The sequence below is a fragment of the Dendrobates tinctorius genome, unplaced genomic scaffold (assembly GCF_039654945.1).
Source record: "Dendrobates tinctorius isolate UK_male_01 unplaced genomic scaffold, ASM3965494v1 ptg000231l, whole genome shotgun sequence".
Taxonomy (NCBI): Eukaryota; Metazoa; Chordata; class Amphibia; order Anura; family Dendrobatidae; genus Dendrobates; species Dendrobates tinctorius.
In genome coordinates, this window is record NW_027361898.1 from 7,957,660 (window position 1) to 7,978,106 (window position 20,447).

The following is a 20,447-nucleotide window of genomic DNA, read 5'->3' on the forward strand; positions in this document are numbered from 1 at the left end:
GTGAGAATCCGGCCTTATATGCACTATATCAGTGGCAGCTACTGCAGAACCTCATAATACAGCCACTGGGAATTTCATGTCAATCATACAGTCTCCAGCTTGCATGTTGTGACATCATCAGCTACTCCCACCACTGAGGCCACATTTTTAAGATCCCTGATGCCAACTCTGTACCCTTCACCATATAACCCTGAACAGGAAATTCTGTTACCATGGAGACAAATTCATCAGCTATAAACATACAAAGTATCCATTTTAATTTTTTTTTATTGTTCGAATGCATCCATGATAAATGACTTTGTGAATTAATCCCCTGTATACAACTCCTATGCATGCGTATGTGTCTCCATAGTTACAGACAGGATTGTTTTATATAGACAATTATCAACGTGGAAATGAAATGTTCTGTAACTTTGTGTTTCAATTCCTCACCATTTTTAAAATGCCTTGTTTGCTGTCAGTGAATGGGATCACTCTGGTTCAGATACAGAGGCAGAAACCTGTACATAGCGAAGAAATGCATTTGTATCTGGACAATGCTCTGCTCTATACAACCTGGACACCAGACTGACACAGTGTAACAAACCAGCAGAGACCTGGTTATGTGCAGGTTTAAGGACTCTGAATGGAAATAATGGGGTTCTAATTCACTGGCAGCAATCAGATCTGTAAAATAGTTTTAAAATATTATAAAAATTAGAAAGAAAAAAAACCCTTAAAGCCACTGTCTTCAGGCTGTGGGAAGACTGAATGCCAGACACACGGAGTTGTAGTTTTGCAGCAATTAGTGTATGCTGCTTTACGTGTTATTGTTCTAGTTCACCCCAGACAAAAGAAACAGAAGGCGTCCTCGGCCACTGAAATGTAATGAAGCAGGAAGGGGCATTTATTACCAGTGGTGGTCCCAGGAATGGCCGTACACTGGTCCTACCTCTATAGCCAACTGACGTGGACTGAGCAGGAACATCAAGTGTCATCGGACGCAGACCAAGGGAAAGACCTGGATAATTTCTGGGGGCAGCGTAGAGAGCGCCTGGACCGCCACACCTTGATGGTATAGTCATCGCTGGCGGTTAGCAGAAGCTCCTGATCTACCGTACAGAAAGCTACAGAGTTGACCACGTCATCGTGAGGCAGAGTGGCCAGGCAAGCATTGTAGTGACGATCCCAAATGTAGCCGCAGCGATCCTCTGCTCCACTGAAAAAAAGAAAAGCAAGTCAATGGTGGAACTGGATTTATACAGAATCATTGCTGTATCTGATTAGAAAGTCCAGAGCAGAGAAACTTTGTAAGTAGTTTTATACAGCACTGCCACCAGGGGGAGCCCACTGCACATATTTATACAGCTCCTACTGGAATCTGGTGTTTGCCTCACCCAGGTGGAAACTGCAATAAAGCACAGAAACCCATGTGAAAATGATGCAACAGGCTTCACATCTACAGTCATGGCCAAAAGTTTTGAGAATGACACAAATATTAATTTTTACAAAGTCTACTGCTTCATTTTTTCTAATGGCAATTTGCATATACTCCAGAATGTTATAAAGAGTGATCAGCTTAACAGCAATTACTTGCAAAGTCAATATTTGCCTAGAAAATGAACTTTATCCCCCAAAACACATTTCAACATCATTGCAGCCCTGCCTTAAAAGGACCAGCTAACATCGTTTCAGTGATTGCTCCATTAACACAGGTGTGGGTATTGATGAGGACAGGGCTGGAGATCAATCTGTCATGATTAAGTAAGAATGACACCACTGGACACTTTAAAAGGAGGCTGGTGCTTGGCATCATTGTTTCTCTTCTGTTAACCATGGTTATCTCTAAAGAAACACGTGCAGTCATCATTGCACTGCACAAAAATGGCCTAATAGGGAAGAGTATCGCAGCTAGAAAGATTGCACCTCAGTCAACAATCTATCGCATCATCAAGAACTTCAAGGAGAGGTTCCCTTGTTGCCAAAAAGGCTCCAGGGCGCCCAAGAAAGACCAGCAAGCGCCTGGACCGTCTCTTAAAAGTGTTTCAGCTGCGGGATCGGGCTACCAGCAGTGCAGAGCTTGCTCAGGAATGGCAGCAGGCAGGTTTGAGTGCATCTGCACGCACTGTGAGGCGGAGACTCTTGGAGCAAGGCCTGGTCTCAAGGAGGGCAGCAAAGAAGCCACTTCTCTCCAGAAAAAACATCATGGACAGACTGATATTCTGCAAGAGGTACAGGGAGTGGACTGCTGAGGACTGGGGTAAAGTCATTTTCTCTGATGAATCTCCTTTTCGATTGTTTGGGACATCTGGAAAACGGCTTATTCGGAGATGACCAGGTGAGCGCTACCACCAGTCTTGTCTCATGCCAACTGTCAAGCATCCTGAAACCATTCATGTGTGGGGTTGCTTCTCAGCCAAGGGAATGGGCTCTCTCTCAGTCTTGCCTAAAAACACAGCCATGAATAAAGAATGGTACCAGAATTTCCTCCAAGAGCAACTTCTCCCAACCGTCCAAGAGCAGTTTGGCGATCAACAATGCCTTTTTCAACATGATGGAGCACCTTGCCATAAAGCAAAGGTGATAACTAAATGACTCAGGGAACAAAACATAGAGATTTTGGGACCATGGCCTGGAAACTCCCCAGATCTTAATCCCATTGAGAACATTGGTCAATCATCAAGAGACGGGTGGACAAACAAAAACTTTCAAATTCAGACAAAATAAAAGCACTGATTTTGCAAGAATGGACTGCTATCAGTCAGGATTTGATCCAGAAGTTGATTGAGAGCATGCCAGGGAGAATTGCTAAGGTCCTGAAGAAGAAGGGTCAACACTGCAAATATTGACTTGCTGCATTAACTCATTCTGTCAATATAACCTTTTGCTACTCATATGATTGCAATTATATTTCTGTATGTGATAAAAACATCTGACAAACACACATAAAAACCAGAGGGCAGCAGATCATGTGAAAATATAATATTTGTGTCATTCTCAAAACTTTTGGCCATGACTGTATACCACAAAAGTGGAGTTTACACCCATGTAAAGAATAATAAACAAAGGAAAAACCAAAAGAGTGTTCAATAATAAAATATATAACAATGTTTAAGGGATGTACAACAACATGAGGTAGTGTGGGGAACAAAATACCAAAGAAGGGGCACTACACAGGGGATGACGTAGATTACATAGTGATGTGGCAATATGCAAAAAAATTATAAATAAATATCAAAAATGTTATCACCAAAATGGTCACAAATAGCATATATAAGTGCCACGCGCGTCGGGGCAGGGCGCATCCTGGGGACTTCTCCTATATATGCATACGGTAAATTCCAGTTGGATATCTATTTGACCTATTTAAGTCAGCAGCATCCATGTTATAACTTTTATTTTTATCACTTACCTAATTCTTGGATTTCTGCTTTAGCCACCTTTACTTCTCTTGCATTTGCACTTTATCTTCTATGTGGTATTTTATCTTTGCACATAGATAAAAAAAACTGCAATCAGCAGGTTTGTCAATCTGTGGCACTTATATATGCTATTTGTGACCATTTTGGTGATAACAATTTTGATATTTATTATTTTTTGCATATTGCCACATCACTATGTAATCTACGTCGTCCCCTGTGTAGTGCTCCCCCTTTGGTATTTTGTTCCCCACTCTGCCTCATGTTCATGTACATCCCTTAATAAACATTGTTATATATTTTATTATTGGACACTTTCGTTTTTTTCTTTGTTTATTATTCTAAAATTTCCAATTTGTCCATTGGCGCACATATGGTGGTGATGGTACCCCCTTTCTTGTGATTTATATGTGCACCTTGCCTTGAGTTTTAGTGTTTAACCCATGTAAAGAAACATTATGGGACGAGTCTGCACAGAATATTGGACACATTCACTTATATATCAAATAAAGACATTCTACAAGATGGAAGAAGGCTCTGCTCTGTCTGACATCTGTATTTTGTGTAAAAGTGGCTAGTTGTGGTCCAGCTGCCTCATTTGTTAACTTCCTTTAGACAAAAGAAAAAAATAAGCATGCATGTAGGATACTCACCTCAAATGGGTATATGAATTAACAAAAATAGAGTGAAAGTCTCTCTGTAGGAGGCTGGGCAAAGGCTGAAAGAACGGATTTGCTTGCTGCATGCTACAACTGGCAGGTGAACTCTATGTCTAATCATCTACCGCCACCCACAGGCAGATAGGAGGTATTGCACCATGAGGTATTTCCATAGACCTGAAGCCTTTCTTGGCTTATGTATGCACAAGACTTAGGTCACCACATTTCTGCACCCACCTGGCCACAAAGTCTTGGCTGACATCTAGGAAGATGAAGAAGCACTCATTATTGGGGGTGTATGCTCGGTGGGCTCGCAAAGGATCCTTCACTTCCCGCAGGGTCTTAAGATCAAAGACTCGCAGCTCTATTTCTTCAGCAATGGGGGGTGGATACGTGGGATCAGAAATCACACAGTCTTTTGGCCAAGAACGACTATTTACATACAGAAACCTACAAAAAAAAACCAAAAAAAAACAGCCACATCATCCTTTATACAATCACTGGTCTATACCAGGGATCACCAGCTGCTGCAAACCTACCACTCCCAGCTCGCAACCATCAGGGCTACGCTGGGAGCTTTGCAATAGCTGAAAACCACTGAACTAAAGGAATACAATTTGTTCTAGTAGATACAACACTTAAGAGTAAGGAATAGTGTAAAGTGCCCTCACCTGTGATCCGGAGATAGCCCCATGCCTATAATATGACCGTGAATGTTAATTACATGGTCGAGGGAGTCAAAAAACTCATTGGGGCCACGCTCTTCGCCCAGGACGGGCCCTTCTGTGGTCATCTGATGTGGAAGAAGCTGCTTGATACCTGTGATCAGATGAGATCAATGTGATTAGTGGCCCTGCTGGATACAAGCATGTGCATGACAGCGCGGCAAACACCACTTCAGATCAGTGGGGAAATCCTCCCTGCCGGTCAGAGAGCTGCGGTTCCCACGCTGTCAAAAGACAGAGGGAGCGCTCAGCTGTGATCTGAGGTATAAACTTTACCTCCGGTCACGGGTGTCAGCTGATGGAACGGCTCCCATCATCCGACACCTACAGCCGCTAATTACAGTGAGAGCAGGAGCGGCGGACGGGAGTATTCATCTGCCGCTGATGCGCTGCAAATAAATATCGTAGTTAAAAAAAAAAACCGGTGTGGGTTCCCCCCTATTTTTGATAACCTGCCAGGCAAAGCTCACAGCTGGGGGCTGCAACACTCAGCTGTCAGGTTCAGCAAGGCTAGATATCAAGAATAGAGGGGTCCCCACGCTGTTTTTTTATTTAAATAAATAATTTAACTAAACAGCGTGGGGTCCCCCCATTTTTGACAACCAACCAACCTTGCTAAAGCTGATAGCTCAGGGCTGGTATTCTCAGGCTGGTAAGGGGCCATGGATATAACCCCCCCCACCCCAGCCTAAAAATAGAAGCCCGCAGCTGCCCAGAAAAGGCAGTTTTTCTCATGGTGCTAGCGGGGATTTCACTGAGGACACCACAGTTCAGCCCGGCTGGGAACGGAGCTTCAGTGACCGGACATCACCTCGATGACGTCACCACCGGTGTCTGAGGCTGCGCTCACAGCAGATCAGTCAAGCAGTGGTTTTCAGCCTGGACGGTCGCATCTTGGCACCTTCCAGGTTGAAAACTGTTTTTCCCCCAGACATGGATTATGGGCGTAGGACAAGTATGATAATATTGTTGTTTTATTATTTTTGGTTTATGACAGGAGATCGAGGGCTTCGCTGGAATTAGGCGTTTAAATAAAAATGGAAAACTGTGTTTTGTTTTATTTCTAATAAAGGACTTTATTCTGGTTATGTCTTTATTTACCATAGAACTATACGATTAGTAATGGATGGGTGTCTTATAGACGCCTCTCCATTACTAAGTCGTGGGCTTGATGTCACCTGACAATACAAAAGTGACATCAACCCCACAAATATGAACCCTACGTGCCACCACTACAGGGCAAGTGGGAAAAGCCGGGCAAAGCACCAGAATTGGCGCATCTAATAGATGTGTCCTTTTCTGGGCAGCTGTTTTTAGGCTGGGGGGCCCCTTACCAGCCTGAGAATACCAGCCCTGAGCTGTCAGCTTTAGCAAGGTTGGTTGTCAAAAATGGGGGGGACCCCACACCGTTTTTTTTTGTAAATATTTAAATAATTAAAAAAAACATTGTGGGGACCCCTCTATTCTTGATAACTAGCCTTGCTGAAGCTGACAGCTGAGGGTTGCAACCCCCAGCTGTGAGTTTTGTCTGGCTGGTTATCAAAAATAGGGGGGAACCCACGCCGAGTTTTTGTTTTAACTACCTTATTTATTTACAGCACAGGAGCAGCAGATGAATACTCTCATCCGCCGCGCCTGCTCTCACTGTAATTTTTTTAAATCAGATAAATTTTTATTTAACCAAAATACAAGCTCTCACTGTAATTAGCGGCTGTAGGTGTTGGATGATGGAAGCGGTTGTCCCATCAGCTGACACCAGTGACCAGAGGTAAAGTTTATACCTCCGATCACAGCTGAGCGCTCGCGCTGTGTTTTGACAGCATGGGAACCGCGGCTCTCTAACCGGCAAGAATGATTTCCCCACCAATCAGAAACGATGATTGCTGTGCTGTCACGCACTTAACAGCGCAGCAAACACCGGAAGAGGGGTAGTCTTATACGGCGAGTATATCTCAATATTATATTTTAATTGGAGGTGTTGGGGGTCATCTTATACACCGGAAAATATGGTACTATAGAGTTCAACGGAAATCTACAGGTCACAAGTAGAGTTGAGCGAATTTTTCAATATTCGCTTCGGATTACATTAGCTGACGAATATGTTTTTTGCAATAATCGCCAATCATCATAATTGGAGTCAATAGCAGTAGAAATGAGCAAATAAGTTCAGAAACTATCATCAAACATAAATTTGGCACAAATAGGTTACCAATATGGCACGAATATGGCAAATTCGGATTCGGTGATAGTTTCTGAACATATTCGCTCACCTCTAGTCACATGTCAGGCTAAAAACAAACAAAAATAAGGGTTTAGACACACAAAGGCAAGGCCACACCTATCTGATGGGGGGAGTAGGTCAGAGAGCCAGTAGTGAAGATGAGGTATTTCTTTCTCCCCTCCTTGCTCAGGAGTCCGTCCGGCTGTTTTGTCCTGTACTTTGCATACCACTGGGCCACCTTGGTCTCAAACTGCTCCTCTGAAAGTGGAGTCTGTGGCACTTCCTGCTGCTCCAGGACTTGGTCGTCCATTAGGAACTGCAGGGCGGCTGCAATCTGAGCATCTTCTCCTAGAAGGTCCCTTCCTCTTTCATCCTCCGAGCCACCATCTTCCTCGGTGCTGTCCTCTCCCTCATGTGGTGGCGTAGAGCTTTGGTTGGCCTTCTTCACTCCGTCACCAGCCTCCGCCAGTAGATCTGGGGCATCAGCCACCATCACCATACGGATAGTGCTGGCATTCAGGTTCTGAATTTTGAAGAGTCGCTTCACCACATTGAGGTTCTCAGACTCCACATCCTGGATAAAAAGGCCATGTATAAATATCAGAATACGCTTCTGCCTTGTCCCTCCGGTATCACATGTACAAACCTGAAAGGCCTTGTTTAGCCACAGCACGGAGCAAGAGGTGACCCGGCCCATACGGTGCAGGTTCCCGGAGATGAGGTGCGTGTTATTCAGCCAACAGCCAAACACGTCATAGGGTTTATTCCTCACTCGGGACAGAAGGTTAAATCCATCTGCAGAGGCAGAATAATGTACATCAGCGCCAATCTACACATACACCTCTTCTCCTAGTAGTCATCTGAGCAGCTTCAGCCACAGATAGGAAGTAACTTTCCACCAAACTTACAAGTTGTCGTTTAATACAGTTGTGCTCAAAAGTTTATATACCCCAGCAGAATTTTTGCTTTCTTGGCGTTTTTTCAGAGAATTTGAATGATAACACCAAAAGTTTTTCTCCACTCATGGTTAGTGGTTGGGTGAAACCATTTATTGTCAAACTACTGTGTTTTCTCTTTTTAAATCATATTGACAACCCAAAACATCCAAATGACCCTGATCAAAAGTTTACATACCCCATTTCTTAATATCGTGTATTGCCCCCTCTAACATCAATGACAGCTTGAAGTCTTTTGTGGTAGTTGTGAATGAGGTTCTTTATTTTCTCAGATGGTAAAGCTGCCCACTCTTCTTGGGAAAAAGCCTCCAGTTCCTGTAAATTCCTGGGCTGTCTAGCATGAACTGCGCACTTGAGATCTCCCCAGAGTGGCTCAATGATATTGAGGTCAGGAGACTGAGATGGCCACTCCTGTACCTTCACTTTGTTCTGCTGTAGCCAGTGACAGGTCAACTTGGTCTTGTGTTTTGGATCGTTGTCACGTTGGAATGTCCAAGTATCCCATGCGCAGCTTCCAGGCTGATGATTGCAAATTTGCCTCCAGTATTTGCTGATAATGTGCTGGATTCATCTTTCCTTCAACTTAGACCAAATTTATTGTGTAGCTCACACATCCCCAAAACATCAGCGATCCACCTCCGTGCTTTACATGTTCCTTTCATCATAGGCATTGTTGACGGTTGGGGCCAAAAAGTTCAATTTTGGTCTCATGCCTCCAAATTACCTTGTTCCAGAAGTTTTGAGGCTTGTTTCTGTGCTGTTTTGCGTAATGTAGGCGAGATAATTTGTGGCATTTGCACAGTGATGGCTTTCTTCTGGCGACTCGACCATGCAGCCCATTTTTCTTCAAGTGCCTCCTTATTGTGCATCTTGAAACAGCCACACCATTAGTTCTCAGAGAGTCCAGTATTTCAGTTGATGTTATTTGTGGGTTTTTCCTTTGCATACCGAACAATTTTCCTGGCAGATGTGGACAAAATTTTTGTTGGTCTACCTGACCGTGGTTTTGCTTTTACAGAGCCCTGATTTTCCATTTGTTAAGCACAGTTTGAATGCTGCTGAATAGCATTATCAATTCCTTGGATATCTTTTTGTATACCTTTCCTGTTTTATACAGTTCAACTACCTTTTCCCGTAGATCTGTTGACAATTTTGTTGCTTTTCCCATGACTCACAATCCAGAAATGTCAGTGGCTGGATGAATGATGCAAGAGTCTGTCTGGATACAAGAAACTCACCTTGCTTTTATGCACACACACTGATTACAAGCAAACAGGTCACAGGTGAGGATGTGACCTTTAGTAGCCATTCAAACGCATTTGTTTCAACTTCTGTGCATGTTATCAGGCCAAAATCACCAGGGTATGTGAACTTTTGATCAGGGTTAAGTAGATGTTTTGGGTTGTCATTATGATTTAAAAAGAGATAACACAGTAGTTTGACAATAAATGACTTCACCCAACCATGAACTATGAGTGGAGAAAAAGTTTTGGTGTTATCACTCCTATTCTCTGAAAAAAGGCCAACAAAGCAAAAATTCTGCCGGGGTATGTAAACTTTTGAGCACAACTGTAATAAATGACAACTTGTAAGTTTGGTGGAAAGTTACTTCCTATCTGTGGCTGAAAGGCCAGAGGGAGTCAACTATGACACAAAAATTAAGAGTCCCCAAAAAGCGAGTCATGTTCCGCTCCCTCACTCCACCCTCTACAGCTTTTCTGAATTTACCTCGAGTAAATAGGACATTGCGATATAATAACGCTCTGAAGGGCATTTACCGAGACTTATAACGGCTATCTCCCCTGCGCAGGAGTTGTGGGGTCCTACAAACACGCCTGACACCAGAAGGAGTGTGTCATCAGAATTAAACTGGGAGTACTGTGTGTAGTTCCAGTGGTGGGGCCTCATGTTTGCACTGTGCAGGAGGGATATCGGGTGTCTGGTGCTCCATATCTGTAGGGCAATTAGAAAAGGAGGTCACAATGAAGCCATGCGAGGTTGGGAAACAGCGGCAGCACTTCCTCACCTTCACCGTGCAGTCCTTAGAGCAGGAGGCACAGAGCTCCCCAGAATGTGAGAAGCTGATGTGCAGGACCTGGTCAGTGTGCACCCGCAGCCGCTCCACCTCCACACAGGGGACGTTGTCACACAGACGCTGGAACTCCTCATACCAGGAATCTGCACCTGCACACAAAGAGCACGTCACCTTGAGAGTAACGCATATGAAGGAAAACACTGCAGGCGAATGATCTCTGAAAGAGAGACAGCACTCCATACCATACCTGGGTACCGCAGAATGTGACGCCGCACCCGATAATGGCGGTAGAACAGCTCCTTCCATAAGAAGTCATCTCGGGACACCTGGTACCAGCGCCGGCACACCAGCCCTGCGGCCAGTAAGTCTACAGGCCCCAGGCTCAGGAATATGTGGTAGAGAAGACTGTCAGGGAGCAGGGAAGGCCTAGCATCCTCCATTGTGTCATCCTGTCATCCTCAACCAAACCTGAAATTCAACCAGAGACGTGAGCTAATAGGGGCACATACCGGTCCATAGGGTATGGAGCAGCGCACACAGAACTATGAGGGCTCAGTGAATACGGGTAGTCAGTGTATACTGGTAGTCAGTGCATATGGGGGCACAGAGCAGGGTATACGGGTTAGTTAGTGTATACTGGGGCACAGAACAGTGTAAAGAGGTAGTCATCACATACACAGGCACAGTGCAGGGTGTAGGGGTAGTCAATGTGTAGCAACCCTGAGGGTCCAGTCGCCAGAGAGGTACTGCACCTCAGCCAGAGGTGTGGTACTCCGCTCTTGGGTAAGGAGAGGGCACTACCCGGTACCCACACACTAGCACCCAACACACCTCTTTAGGCCAGGGAGGAACTAGGTAGAGGGTGTGCGTGGAAGTAGATAAGGGTAGGACAGCTGGAGAGAAAGCTGACGGTAGTGGAGAGTTGTCATGGTAACAGGAGTGATAGTTGTAGGAGTCAGGAGGACTCAGAAGGAGAAGACAGTTGGTGGAGGGGACTGAAGGAGTGAGGCGCTTATACCAGGACTGGAGAGTAAAGTGGAGTGAAGAAGGGGTCCTAGGGGCCAGGGAAGTGATGAATCCACGCTGACTATAGTAGGGTGGAGGGACCAGGTCGCAATAGGGGACCGGCCGCCCCAGACTAGTGGAGAAACTGTAGAACTTAGCTAGAAAACCGGAGGCTGTAGTATCTGTATGTGCAACTGCCGAATCCACACACATTCACTTAAAAGGCAGCCATATAGGGTCAAGGGAACCAGGAGAGTTTGCCCGTCAGGATCCGAGACTGCTGGCTTGGGACACTGTGTGTGAGGCACAGGGCAGGAGAGGCAGGAACCAGCGCAGAGAGATGACCAGAGAAGGAACATACGAAGGGGGTTCTGGCAAAGTGTACCCCAAATTACCCGAGAGCTGGCTGGACCACCGACCCAGAGGCTGGGGATTGTAACTTGAAAGACCGTTAGTAAAAGTGTGAAGACTGCACCCCGCTGTGTCCTCAGATTTATTTACTGCGTCATCTGCCCTGCACTACAACCATTTCCATCACCTTTAACCTTATATCTGCCCTGGGGCCTAGCTCTACCTGTGGAGAGCTGTAACATCTTTGCGTCACCAACCGCCCCAGTGGATCTGAATTGCAGCGTCGACCATCTTCTTACTGCCGAACACCACGGGTGACGTCACGAACTTTCCCCTATAAACTTTCCCCCTCAGCATTTTTATTGCATGCCCAGGGCCAAAGACCAGGTCACTGCTGCCATGACATCCCCTGAAGAACTGACCAGCCCGGTACCGAGTACCCCCGGCCCTAGCGGGCGCAGCAAATGTATACTGAGGCACAGCGCAGGGTATAGGGGTAGTCAGTGCATACAGAGGCGCAGGGTATAGGGGTAGTCAGTGCATACTGGGGCACAGCACAGGGTATTGGGTAGTCAGTGCATACTGGGGCACAGCGCAGGGTATATGGGTAGTCAGTGCATACTGCAGCACAGCACAGTGCATATGGGGCACAGTGCAGCATATATACGGGTAGTCAGTGCATTGCAGTGTATATGGGTAGTCAGAATAAATGGGGGCACAGTGCAGTGTATATCAGTAGTCTGTTTACAGTAGCATAGTGTATATGGGTAGCAAGTGTATAAGGGGGTGCAGAACAGTGTATATGAGTAGTCAGTGCATACTGGGGCACAGCGCAGTGTATATGGGTACTCGTGCATACTGGGGCACGGCGCAGTGTATATGGGTAGTCAGTACATACTGAGGCAAAGCACAGTGTGTATGGGTAGTCAGTACATACTGAGGCAAAGCACAGTGTATATGGGTGGTCAGTGCATACTGGGACAAAGCACAGTGTATATGGATAGTCAGTGTATACAGGGGCACAACAGAGTGTATGGGTAATCAGTGTATGCAGGGGCACAGCAGGGAGTGTATATGGGTAGTCAGTGTATACAGGGGCACAGCACAGTGTATATGGGTAGTCAGTGTATACAGGGGCACAGCACAGTGTATATGGGTAGTCAGTGTATACAGGGGCACAGCACAGTGTATATGGGTAGTCAGTGTATACAGGGGCACAGCACAGTGTATATGGGTAATCCGTATATTCAGCGGGCACAGCAGTGTATATGGGTAGTCCGTACATCCTGGGGCACTGCGCAGTGTATATTGGTAGTCAGTGCATACTGCGGCACGGCGCAGTGTATATGGGTAGTCAGTGTATACAGGAGCATGTATATGGATAGACAGTGTATACGAGGAAACAGCAGAATGTATATAGGTAGTCAGTGTATAATAATAATAAATTTTATTTCTATAGCGCTGACATATTCCGCGGCACTTTACATTTCAGAGGGGACTTGTACAGACAATATACATTACAGCATAACAATAATCACATAGATCTTAACAGATACCAAGAGGAATGAGGGCCCTGCTCACAAGCTTACAGTCTAGGAGGAAAGCGGTAGACACGAAAGGTGGGTGGTAACAGTTGCCCTGAATGTATGGACCAACCATAATGTTAAGTGTGTAATCGTACGGATGCAGAGGGCTAATGGATGCATAAAGCATGTGGGAACATGATGCGGGGAACCTGGTTATGGTAAAAAACTTTTGGCTGTGCCACACAGGGATAGATTAGGTTAATGTGTTGAGGCGATAGGCCAGTCTGAATAAATGCGTTTTTAGGGGACGCTTAAAATTGTGGGGATTGGGGACTGATCGTATTGACCTGGGAAGTGCATTCCAAAGAATTGGCGCAGCACGCGTATAGTCTTGGAGACGGGAGTGGGAGGTTCTGATTATTAAGGATGCTAACCTCAGGTCGTACAGTATACAGGTATACAGTAGCACAGCACAGTGTATATGCATAGTCAGTGTATACAGGGGCACAGCAGAGAGTATATGGGTAGTCAGTGTATACAGGGGCACAGCAGTGTATATGGGTAGTCAGTGTATACAGGGGCACAGCACAGTGTATATGGGTAGTCAGTGTATATGGGTAATGAGTATATTCAGCGGGCACAGCAGTGTATATGGGTAGTCAGTACATCCTGGGGCACGGCGCAGTGTAAATTGGTAGTCAGTGCATACTGCGGCACGGCGCAGTGTATATGGGTAGTCAGTGTATACAGGTGCAGTGTATATGGGTAGTCCGTGTATACAGGTGCAGTGTATATGGGTAGTCAGTGTATACAGGTGCAGTGTATATGGGTAGTCAGTGTATACAGGTGCAGTGTATATGGGTAGTCAGTGTATACAGGTGCAGTGTATATGGGTAGTCCGTGTATACAGGTGCAGTGTATATGGGTAGTCCGTGTATACAGGTGCAGTGTATATGGGTAGTCAGTGTATACAGGTGCAGTGTATATGGGTAGCCCGTGTATACAGGTGCAGTGTATATGGGTAGTCAGTGTATACAGGTGCAGTGTATATGGGTAGTCAGTGTATATGGGTGGTGTATATGGGTAGTCAGTGTATACAGGTGCAGTGTATATGGGTAGTCCGTGTATACAGGTGCAGTGTATATGGGTAGTCAGTGTATACAGGTGCAGTGTATATGGGTAGCCCGTGTATACAGGTGCAGTGTATATGGGTAGTCAGTGTATATAGGTGCACAGCAGAGCGTATATGGGTAGTGTTTACAAGGGTGCAGCGCAGTGTATATAGGTAATCAGTGTTTATGGGGGAACAGCATATATGGTTAGTCAGTGTATATAGAACACAGCACAGTGTATATGCTCAGTGTATACGAGGGCACAGTATAGAGCACACCAACAGTACAGGCCATGCACAGTCCGCTCGCACTCCGTTCCCTCTCACCTGCACTTCCGCATCCTCCGCTCTCTCTCTTCCCGGCCTCGCTATGATTGGCGTTCTTCTGGCCCCGCCCCTGCTGCTCTATGGTCTGGGGGCGTGGCCGGCGCAGCGCAGGGATAGATATAGCGCCGGAGCAGCTCCTTGTATGTACACACCACACAGGGACCTGCCTCCCAGCTGCACTGTCAAAGCTCTGCAGTGTTGCCACATCGTGGTGGACACTGTGTACTGCAGGAGCTCATCCACCAGCTGCGAACACACAGCACGGCGCGCTGTTACTGACGGTACAGTATGGCGGTGATACTGCGTTGTACACCAGCTGTACGGTACAGCGGCTGTAGGGATTCACTGTCAAGTAGGCATTAGGCAGCGTTCATACAAAGCGGTTTGGTCCATGCAATTGTATTGCTTTAATAAACCCCAAGGGATTCAAAACCAAGAACAGCCTCTTCTGAGCACAACTCTATCACAGCAAATAGTTCACTCAGCAGGCACGGAGCAAAAGTGTTAAGTGTTCTAGAACTATTGCAATTACACATGTTTATTTCCTCTTTGTGTATTGGGACAACACAAAAGAAAACTGAGGGAAAAAAGGCAAATTGGACATAACACCCCCTTCCCCCAAATGGGTCGGACAAGAGTGTTGGCACCCTCAACTTAATATTTGGTTGCACATCCTATGTAATCACTTCCTATACCACCAACAAGCTTCTTGCACCTCTCAGCTGGAATTTTGGACCACTTTTCTTTTGCAAACTGCTCCAGGTCTCTCATATGTGAAGGCGCCTTCTCCCACCAACAAGTTTAATATCTTTCCACAGATGATCAATGGGATTTGGATACGGACTCATTGCTGGCCACTTCAGAACTCTCCAGCGCTTTGTTTCCATTCATTTCTGGGGGCTTCTTGAAGTGTGTTTGGGGTCATTGTCCTGATGGAAGTCCCATGACCTAGGAAGCAAACCCAGCTTTGTGACTACATTGGGACCCAAAATCCTTTGGTAATCTTCAAATTTCATGATGCCTTGCACAGTCAAGTCACCCAGTGCCAGAGGAACCTCCACCATATTTTACTGTAGGCACTGTGCTCTTTTATTTGTAGGCATCATTCTGTTGTCGGTAAACAGTAGAACGTTGGGCTTTACCAAAAAAACTGAAGTCTAGCTTTTTTATATCTCTGTCAGCAGTGGGGTCCTCCTGGGTCTCCTGCTATAGAGCTTCATTTCATTCAAATGTCGACGGATAGTTGGCGCTGACGCTGATGCACCGAGCCTGCAGGAAAGATTGATTTTCTTTGGACCTTGATTGAGGCTGCTTGTCCATCATCAGGATTATCCTGCGTTGCAACCTTTCATCAATTTATCTCTGTCATCCACATGCATGGAGATGAGCTACAGTGCCATGAATTGTAAACTTGCTGATTATGTTGTGCTCCGTGGACAACGGAACATCAAGATCTCTGGGGATGGATTTGTAATCTTGAGCGATTATTGATATTTTTCAACAATATTGGTTCTCGAGTCCTCAGACGGTTCTCTTCTCTTTCTATTCTCCATGCTTAATGTGGCACACACAATGCAAAGACTGAATAAACTTCTCCCCTTTTATCTGGTTTCAGGTGTGATTTTCATATTGCCTGCACCTGTTACTTAACACAAGCAAGTTTGAGGGTGTGTACACACGCTGCGGATTGTGCTGCGCATCCGCAGCGGTTTTGGTCCTGCAGGTCCGCAGCAGATTCTGCTGTGGTGTACAGTACCATTATAATCAATGAAAAATGAAAACCGCTGTGCAGACAGTGCGGAATTTTCCATGCGGATTTGCTGCGGTTTCAAAACCGCAGCATGTCACTTTTTTGTGCGGATTCCGCTGCGGTTTGGCACCTGCTCCATGACAGGTGTCAGACCGCAAAGGGAAAACCGAAGGCTAAACTGCAGAAAATCTGCATATAAACCGCAGGTCTTTTGGCCTGCGGATTTACCTGCGGTTTTTGACAAATCCGTGCAGAAAATTCAGCAGAGCAATCCGCAGCGTGTGCACACACCCTGAATGAGCATTGCAGATTTGAAACACAGTTGCTTACCCACAATTTTGTCCTGCTCATTTTTGAGGTTTTGTGTGAAATTATTTCCAATTTGCCGTTTTTTCTGCTTGTTTCTTTTTTTTTTGTTGTTGTTCCAATACATGGCTCACCCTCCCAGGGCTGTGGGGTACTCAGTACCGGGCCGGTGTCAGGGGAATGTGTCACAGCAGCAGTGACCCGGACCGTGGCCCTGGGTGCCCAAGTCAATGGCGGAATGTATATGTAGTTAATGGAATAGTTCGTGACGCCACCTGTGGTGTTTGGCAAGCAAGATGTTAAGCCAACACTGCGTGCAGATCCTCTGGGGCTGATGGTGTGTTGCAGCATAGATGGTGTAGCTCCCCACAGGTGGAGCTGTAACCCCAGGGCAGTGTAATTGCAATAGATGAGGATAGGCGCAGGCGGTGTGAGGAATGCTGGTACCCAGATGTAGCGGTGCTGACGGTGTTGGCGCACAAATGAATGGAAGACACCAGGGCTTGCAGTTCCAAAGCTTTACTAACAGTCCGTGATACACACTGGTGCCTGCCTCCGTGCCGTGTCCTCCGGGGCAGAGACTCAATCAACCTCCCGGGCAAGTCAGGATTCTCCTCTCCAACACTCCGCCAACATGTACCTTTCCTGAATGATGCCTCTATTGCGCCTTAAGGTGTGAAGAGCTCCAGTACCATGGTACTCTGGAGTTCCTCCTGTCAGATGTTCCTAACCACTCTACTCGTTTGGCAGACAGCTGTAGCCTCTCTCGGGGACTCCCTTCTCCGGAGTCCTGGCTCTCTATTCAGTTGCTGTTGTGCCCCAAGTCTTAGATGGGAGTAGTGCATTTACAGCCAACTACTCCACCGGTGTCTGCTGCAGAACCATAAGTGTCCATACAACCTCGGGGACCGGGCCCCGGCCTTGCGCTGAGAACCTATAGGCAGGGTTCCTCTTCCAACCCACGTCTCCTCTCTGTTCTCCTACTCCTTCGTTCCGCACTGTTCTTTCTCTCTCTTATGGAAGCTTAGGTTGCAGTTCTACGTCTTTCTCCTTCTGTTCCTTTCCCATGCCAGCTGGCTCAGATTACTGAGGCAGCTGCAGCACTCCTTCTCCTCAGACCAGTCTTCAGACTCTCCTGACTGACTGTCCTCCTCTCGCCTGACCTCCCGTCAGACTGACCTCTCAGACTGCCCTCTAATTCTAAACCTTCCCAACCTTTTATATGGATCTCACCTCCACCCACCTCCCAGCACATCCAGTGTTCCAAGCAGGGAACCACCAAGGCACTCCTAATGTCTAGGAGGAGAGAGAGTCCTCACTGTGGTTGTGCTGAACTACCCTGTCGTGTGGGTTGCGAGTGTTGGAGTGTGGAAAGGAGCCCCCAACTTACCTAGGTGGTGGGGCACTACACCTTAGGAGAAGGTGCAGTACTTCTGTGGTGACTGAGCCTCAGGGGCGCCACATACCCCCCCCCCGTTAAACACAGCACGTCCGCGGGCTGTAAGACAACAAAGTTGACAGTACAGGAACATACAAAAATTGTTATATGCTGCATAAACAATTCTTATACTAAATTTCCTAGTATAGGAGGTACTTATTCTTGAACGTTACAAACAATTCTTATTTAACTATCTAAATTTCAAGTCAAAAAGTGCAATTTTTCATTCTAAATGCCATTATCTGTGACTCACTATCACTTCAGTATTATTCAGCTTTTCCTTCTCCAGTACACGTTTCTTTATCATTTTACTCTCTTCTAGACGCAAGACGCTGACCGCAAGTACCTGGTCCGTCACCTGTCAGGTTCAATTCCTTATTCTTAATTCTCTATCAAAACATTTCTCACTCTATCTAAAAGCCATTTACAAACTGCCCACTCCATCCGCTTGGCCCTCAGAGAGCACTCCTCCCTTGAGGTAGACATCATCTTCGCAAAGTGTCCTTATATAAAATCTTGACATCATCTTCGCAAAGTGTCCTTATGTAAAACCAAAAAAGGGCACCTACAGAGGTGCAACTATTTACAATAAAAGTTTTTGCATCACTCCAAGTTCATGATCGCTTAGTTCAATAGGAAGGCTGCCAGTTGCCGGATGGTGGCTTGACATTGTGCCCAGTTCTCCTCTTCTTCCCGCTCTTCCTGGGACCGATCCAGGCTGGTATGGTACTGCGGCGCCACCTTCAGGGGTTCCGGTGTTCCCCCCCGGGGACTGATATCCCGGTCCCAGACCAGATCTTGCATGACCTGGCCAGTCGCTGCGACCGTGGTGCACCCCAGGGCCTTCCCAGTTGTCGGGACATCAGACGTACCTGGGGCCTCCTGGCGGTGTGGTCTCTGCTCCGATGCAGCGGCGGCAGTCACTGCAGATGTAGGCCCCTCCTGGGCGTGCGGCCTGCTCAGCCTCCATAAGGCCTCCTGCTTCAGTCGCAGACGGCACGTCAGCTGGGCAATCTCGTCCTCCAGCCGCTGGCGGTTCATCTCTGTTACAGGGTCGGAGCCTTTAGCCATGGCTCCGGGGAGATCCAACTCAACCTCCGCGCGCTCTGCAGGCCTCCTTTCCTCACTCTCCAAAATGGCGTTCTGGCGTTCTTCCTGCCTCGGCCCCTTTCCCGCCACTGGCTTCTTCTGCCCCTCCTTCCGGGGGTGGCATATTCTTCCAGCGCCTCCATACCAAGCCAGTATACGAACCCCTCGGGGGGTGGGCCATGTCGCTGTCGCATAGTAATTCAGGCAGGGAAGGCCCAATACTCTTCACGGTCTTTTTCTAGGACCTCCCATCTCTTCACGCCCTTCTTCTCCGCGCCAGTGGCCATTTCTAATGTCCATTTTACAGTCCATCAAATCAGGTCTTCTGCACATTTTCAAAAGTATAAAGTCCAACAAATCATAGGCACACAGAACCCGATGGTATCGGGTCTCGTCATTCTGTTCGTGACGCCAAAATTGGGTCGCCCTCCCAGGGCTGTGGGGTACTCGGTACCAGGCCGGTGTCAGGGGAATGTGTCACAGCAGCAGTGACCTGGACCGTGGCCCTGGGCGCCCAATTCAATGGCGGAATGTATATGTAGTTAATGGAATAGTTCGTGACGCCACCTGTGGTGTTTGGCAAGCAAGATGTTAAGCCAACACTGCGTGCAGATCCTCTGGGGCTGATGGTGTGTTGCAGCATAGATGGTGTAGCTCCCCACAGGTGGAGCTGTAACCCCAGGGCAGTGTAATTGCAATAGATGAGGATAGGCGCAGGCGGTGTGAGGAATGCTGGCACCCAGATGTAGCGGTGCTGACGGTGTTAGCTCACAAATGAATGGAAGACACCAGGGCTTGCAGTTCCAAAGCTTTACTCACAGTCCATGGTACACACTGGTGCCTGCCTCCGTGCCGTGTCCTCCGGGGCAGAGACTCAATCAACCTCCCGGGCAAGTCAGGATTCTCCTCTCCAACACTCCGCCAACATGTACCTTTCCTGAACGACGCCTCTATTGCGCCTTAAGGTGTGAAGAGCTCCAGTACCATGGTACTCTGGAGTTCCTCCTGTCAGATATTCCTAACCACTCTACTCGTTTGGCAGACAGCTGTAGCCTCTCTCGGGGACTCCCTTCTCCGGAGTCCTGGCTCTCTATTCAGTTGCTGTTGTGCCCCAAGTCTTAGATGGGAGTAGTGCATTTACAGCCAACTACTCCACCGGTGTCTGCTGCAGAACCATAAGTGTCCATACAACCTCGGGACCGGGCCCTGGCCTTGCGCCTGAGAACCTATAGGCAGGGTTCCTCTTCCAACCCACGTCTCCTCTCTGTTCTCCTACTCCTTCGTTCCGCACTGTTCTTTCTCTCTCTTATGGAAGCTTAGGTTGCAGTTCTACGTCTTTCTCCTTCTGTTCCTTTCCCGTGCCAGCTGGCTCAGATCACTGAGGCAGCTGCAGCACTCCTTCTCCTCAGACCCGTCCTCAGACTCTCCTGACTGACTGTCCTCTCGCCTGACCTCCCGTCAGACTGACCTCTCAGACTGCCCTCTAATTCTAAACCTTCCCAACCTTTTATATGGATGTCAACTCCACCCACCTCCCAGCACATCCAGTG

General features: G+C 47.1%; 1 protein-coding gene across 1 annotated transcript; it reads right to left on the bottom strand.

The window, feature by feature from the left end:
• Positions 1–249: 249 nt before the first annotated feature.
• FBXW5 (F-box and WD repeat domain containing 5) lies at positions 250–14,466 on the bottom strand. Its single transcript, XM_073556055.1, has 9 exons — positions 14,315–14,466; positions 10,242–10,462; positions 9,986–10,143; positions 9,738–9,912; positions 7,650–7,798; positions 7,121–7,577; positions 4,729–4,876; positions 4,295–4,507; positions 250–1,198 (listed from the first exon to the last, which is right to left on the bottom strand). The coding sequence occupies exons 2-9, from the start codon at positions 10,432–10,434 to the stop codon at positions 967–969; spliced, it is 1,725 nt and encodes a 574-aa protein (XP_073412156.1). The 5' UTR covers positions 10,435–10,462; positions 14,315–14,466; the 3' UTR covers positions 250–966.
• Positions 14,467–20,447: the final 5,981 nt, after the last annotated feature.

Excerpts from the sequence above, each read along its gene's own strand:
- FBXW5 (XM_073556055.1), bottom strand. The coding sequence starts at position 10,434 with ATGGAGGATGCTAGGCCTTCCCTGCTCCCTGACAGTCTTCTCTACCAC. Across the intron at positions 7,578-7,649 it reads GGCTAAACAAGGCCTTTCAG|GATGTGGAGTCTGAGAACCT; the intron begins GTTTGTACATGT and ends CTTTTTATCCAG. Across the intron at positions 1,199-4,294 it reads AGCCAAGACTTTGTGGCCAG|TGGAGCAGAGGATCGCTGCG; the intron begins GTGGGTGCAGAA and ends TCTTTTTTTCAG.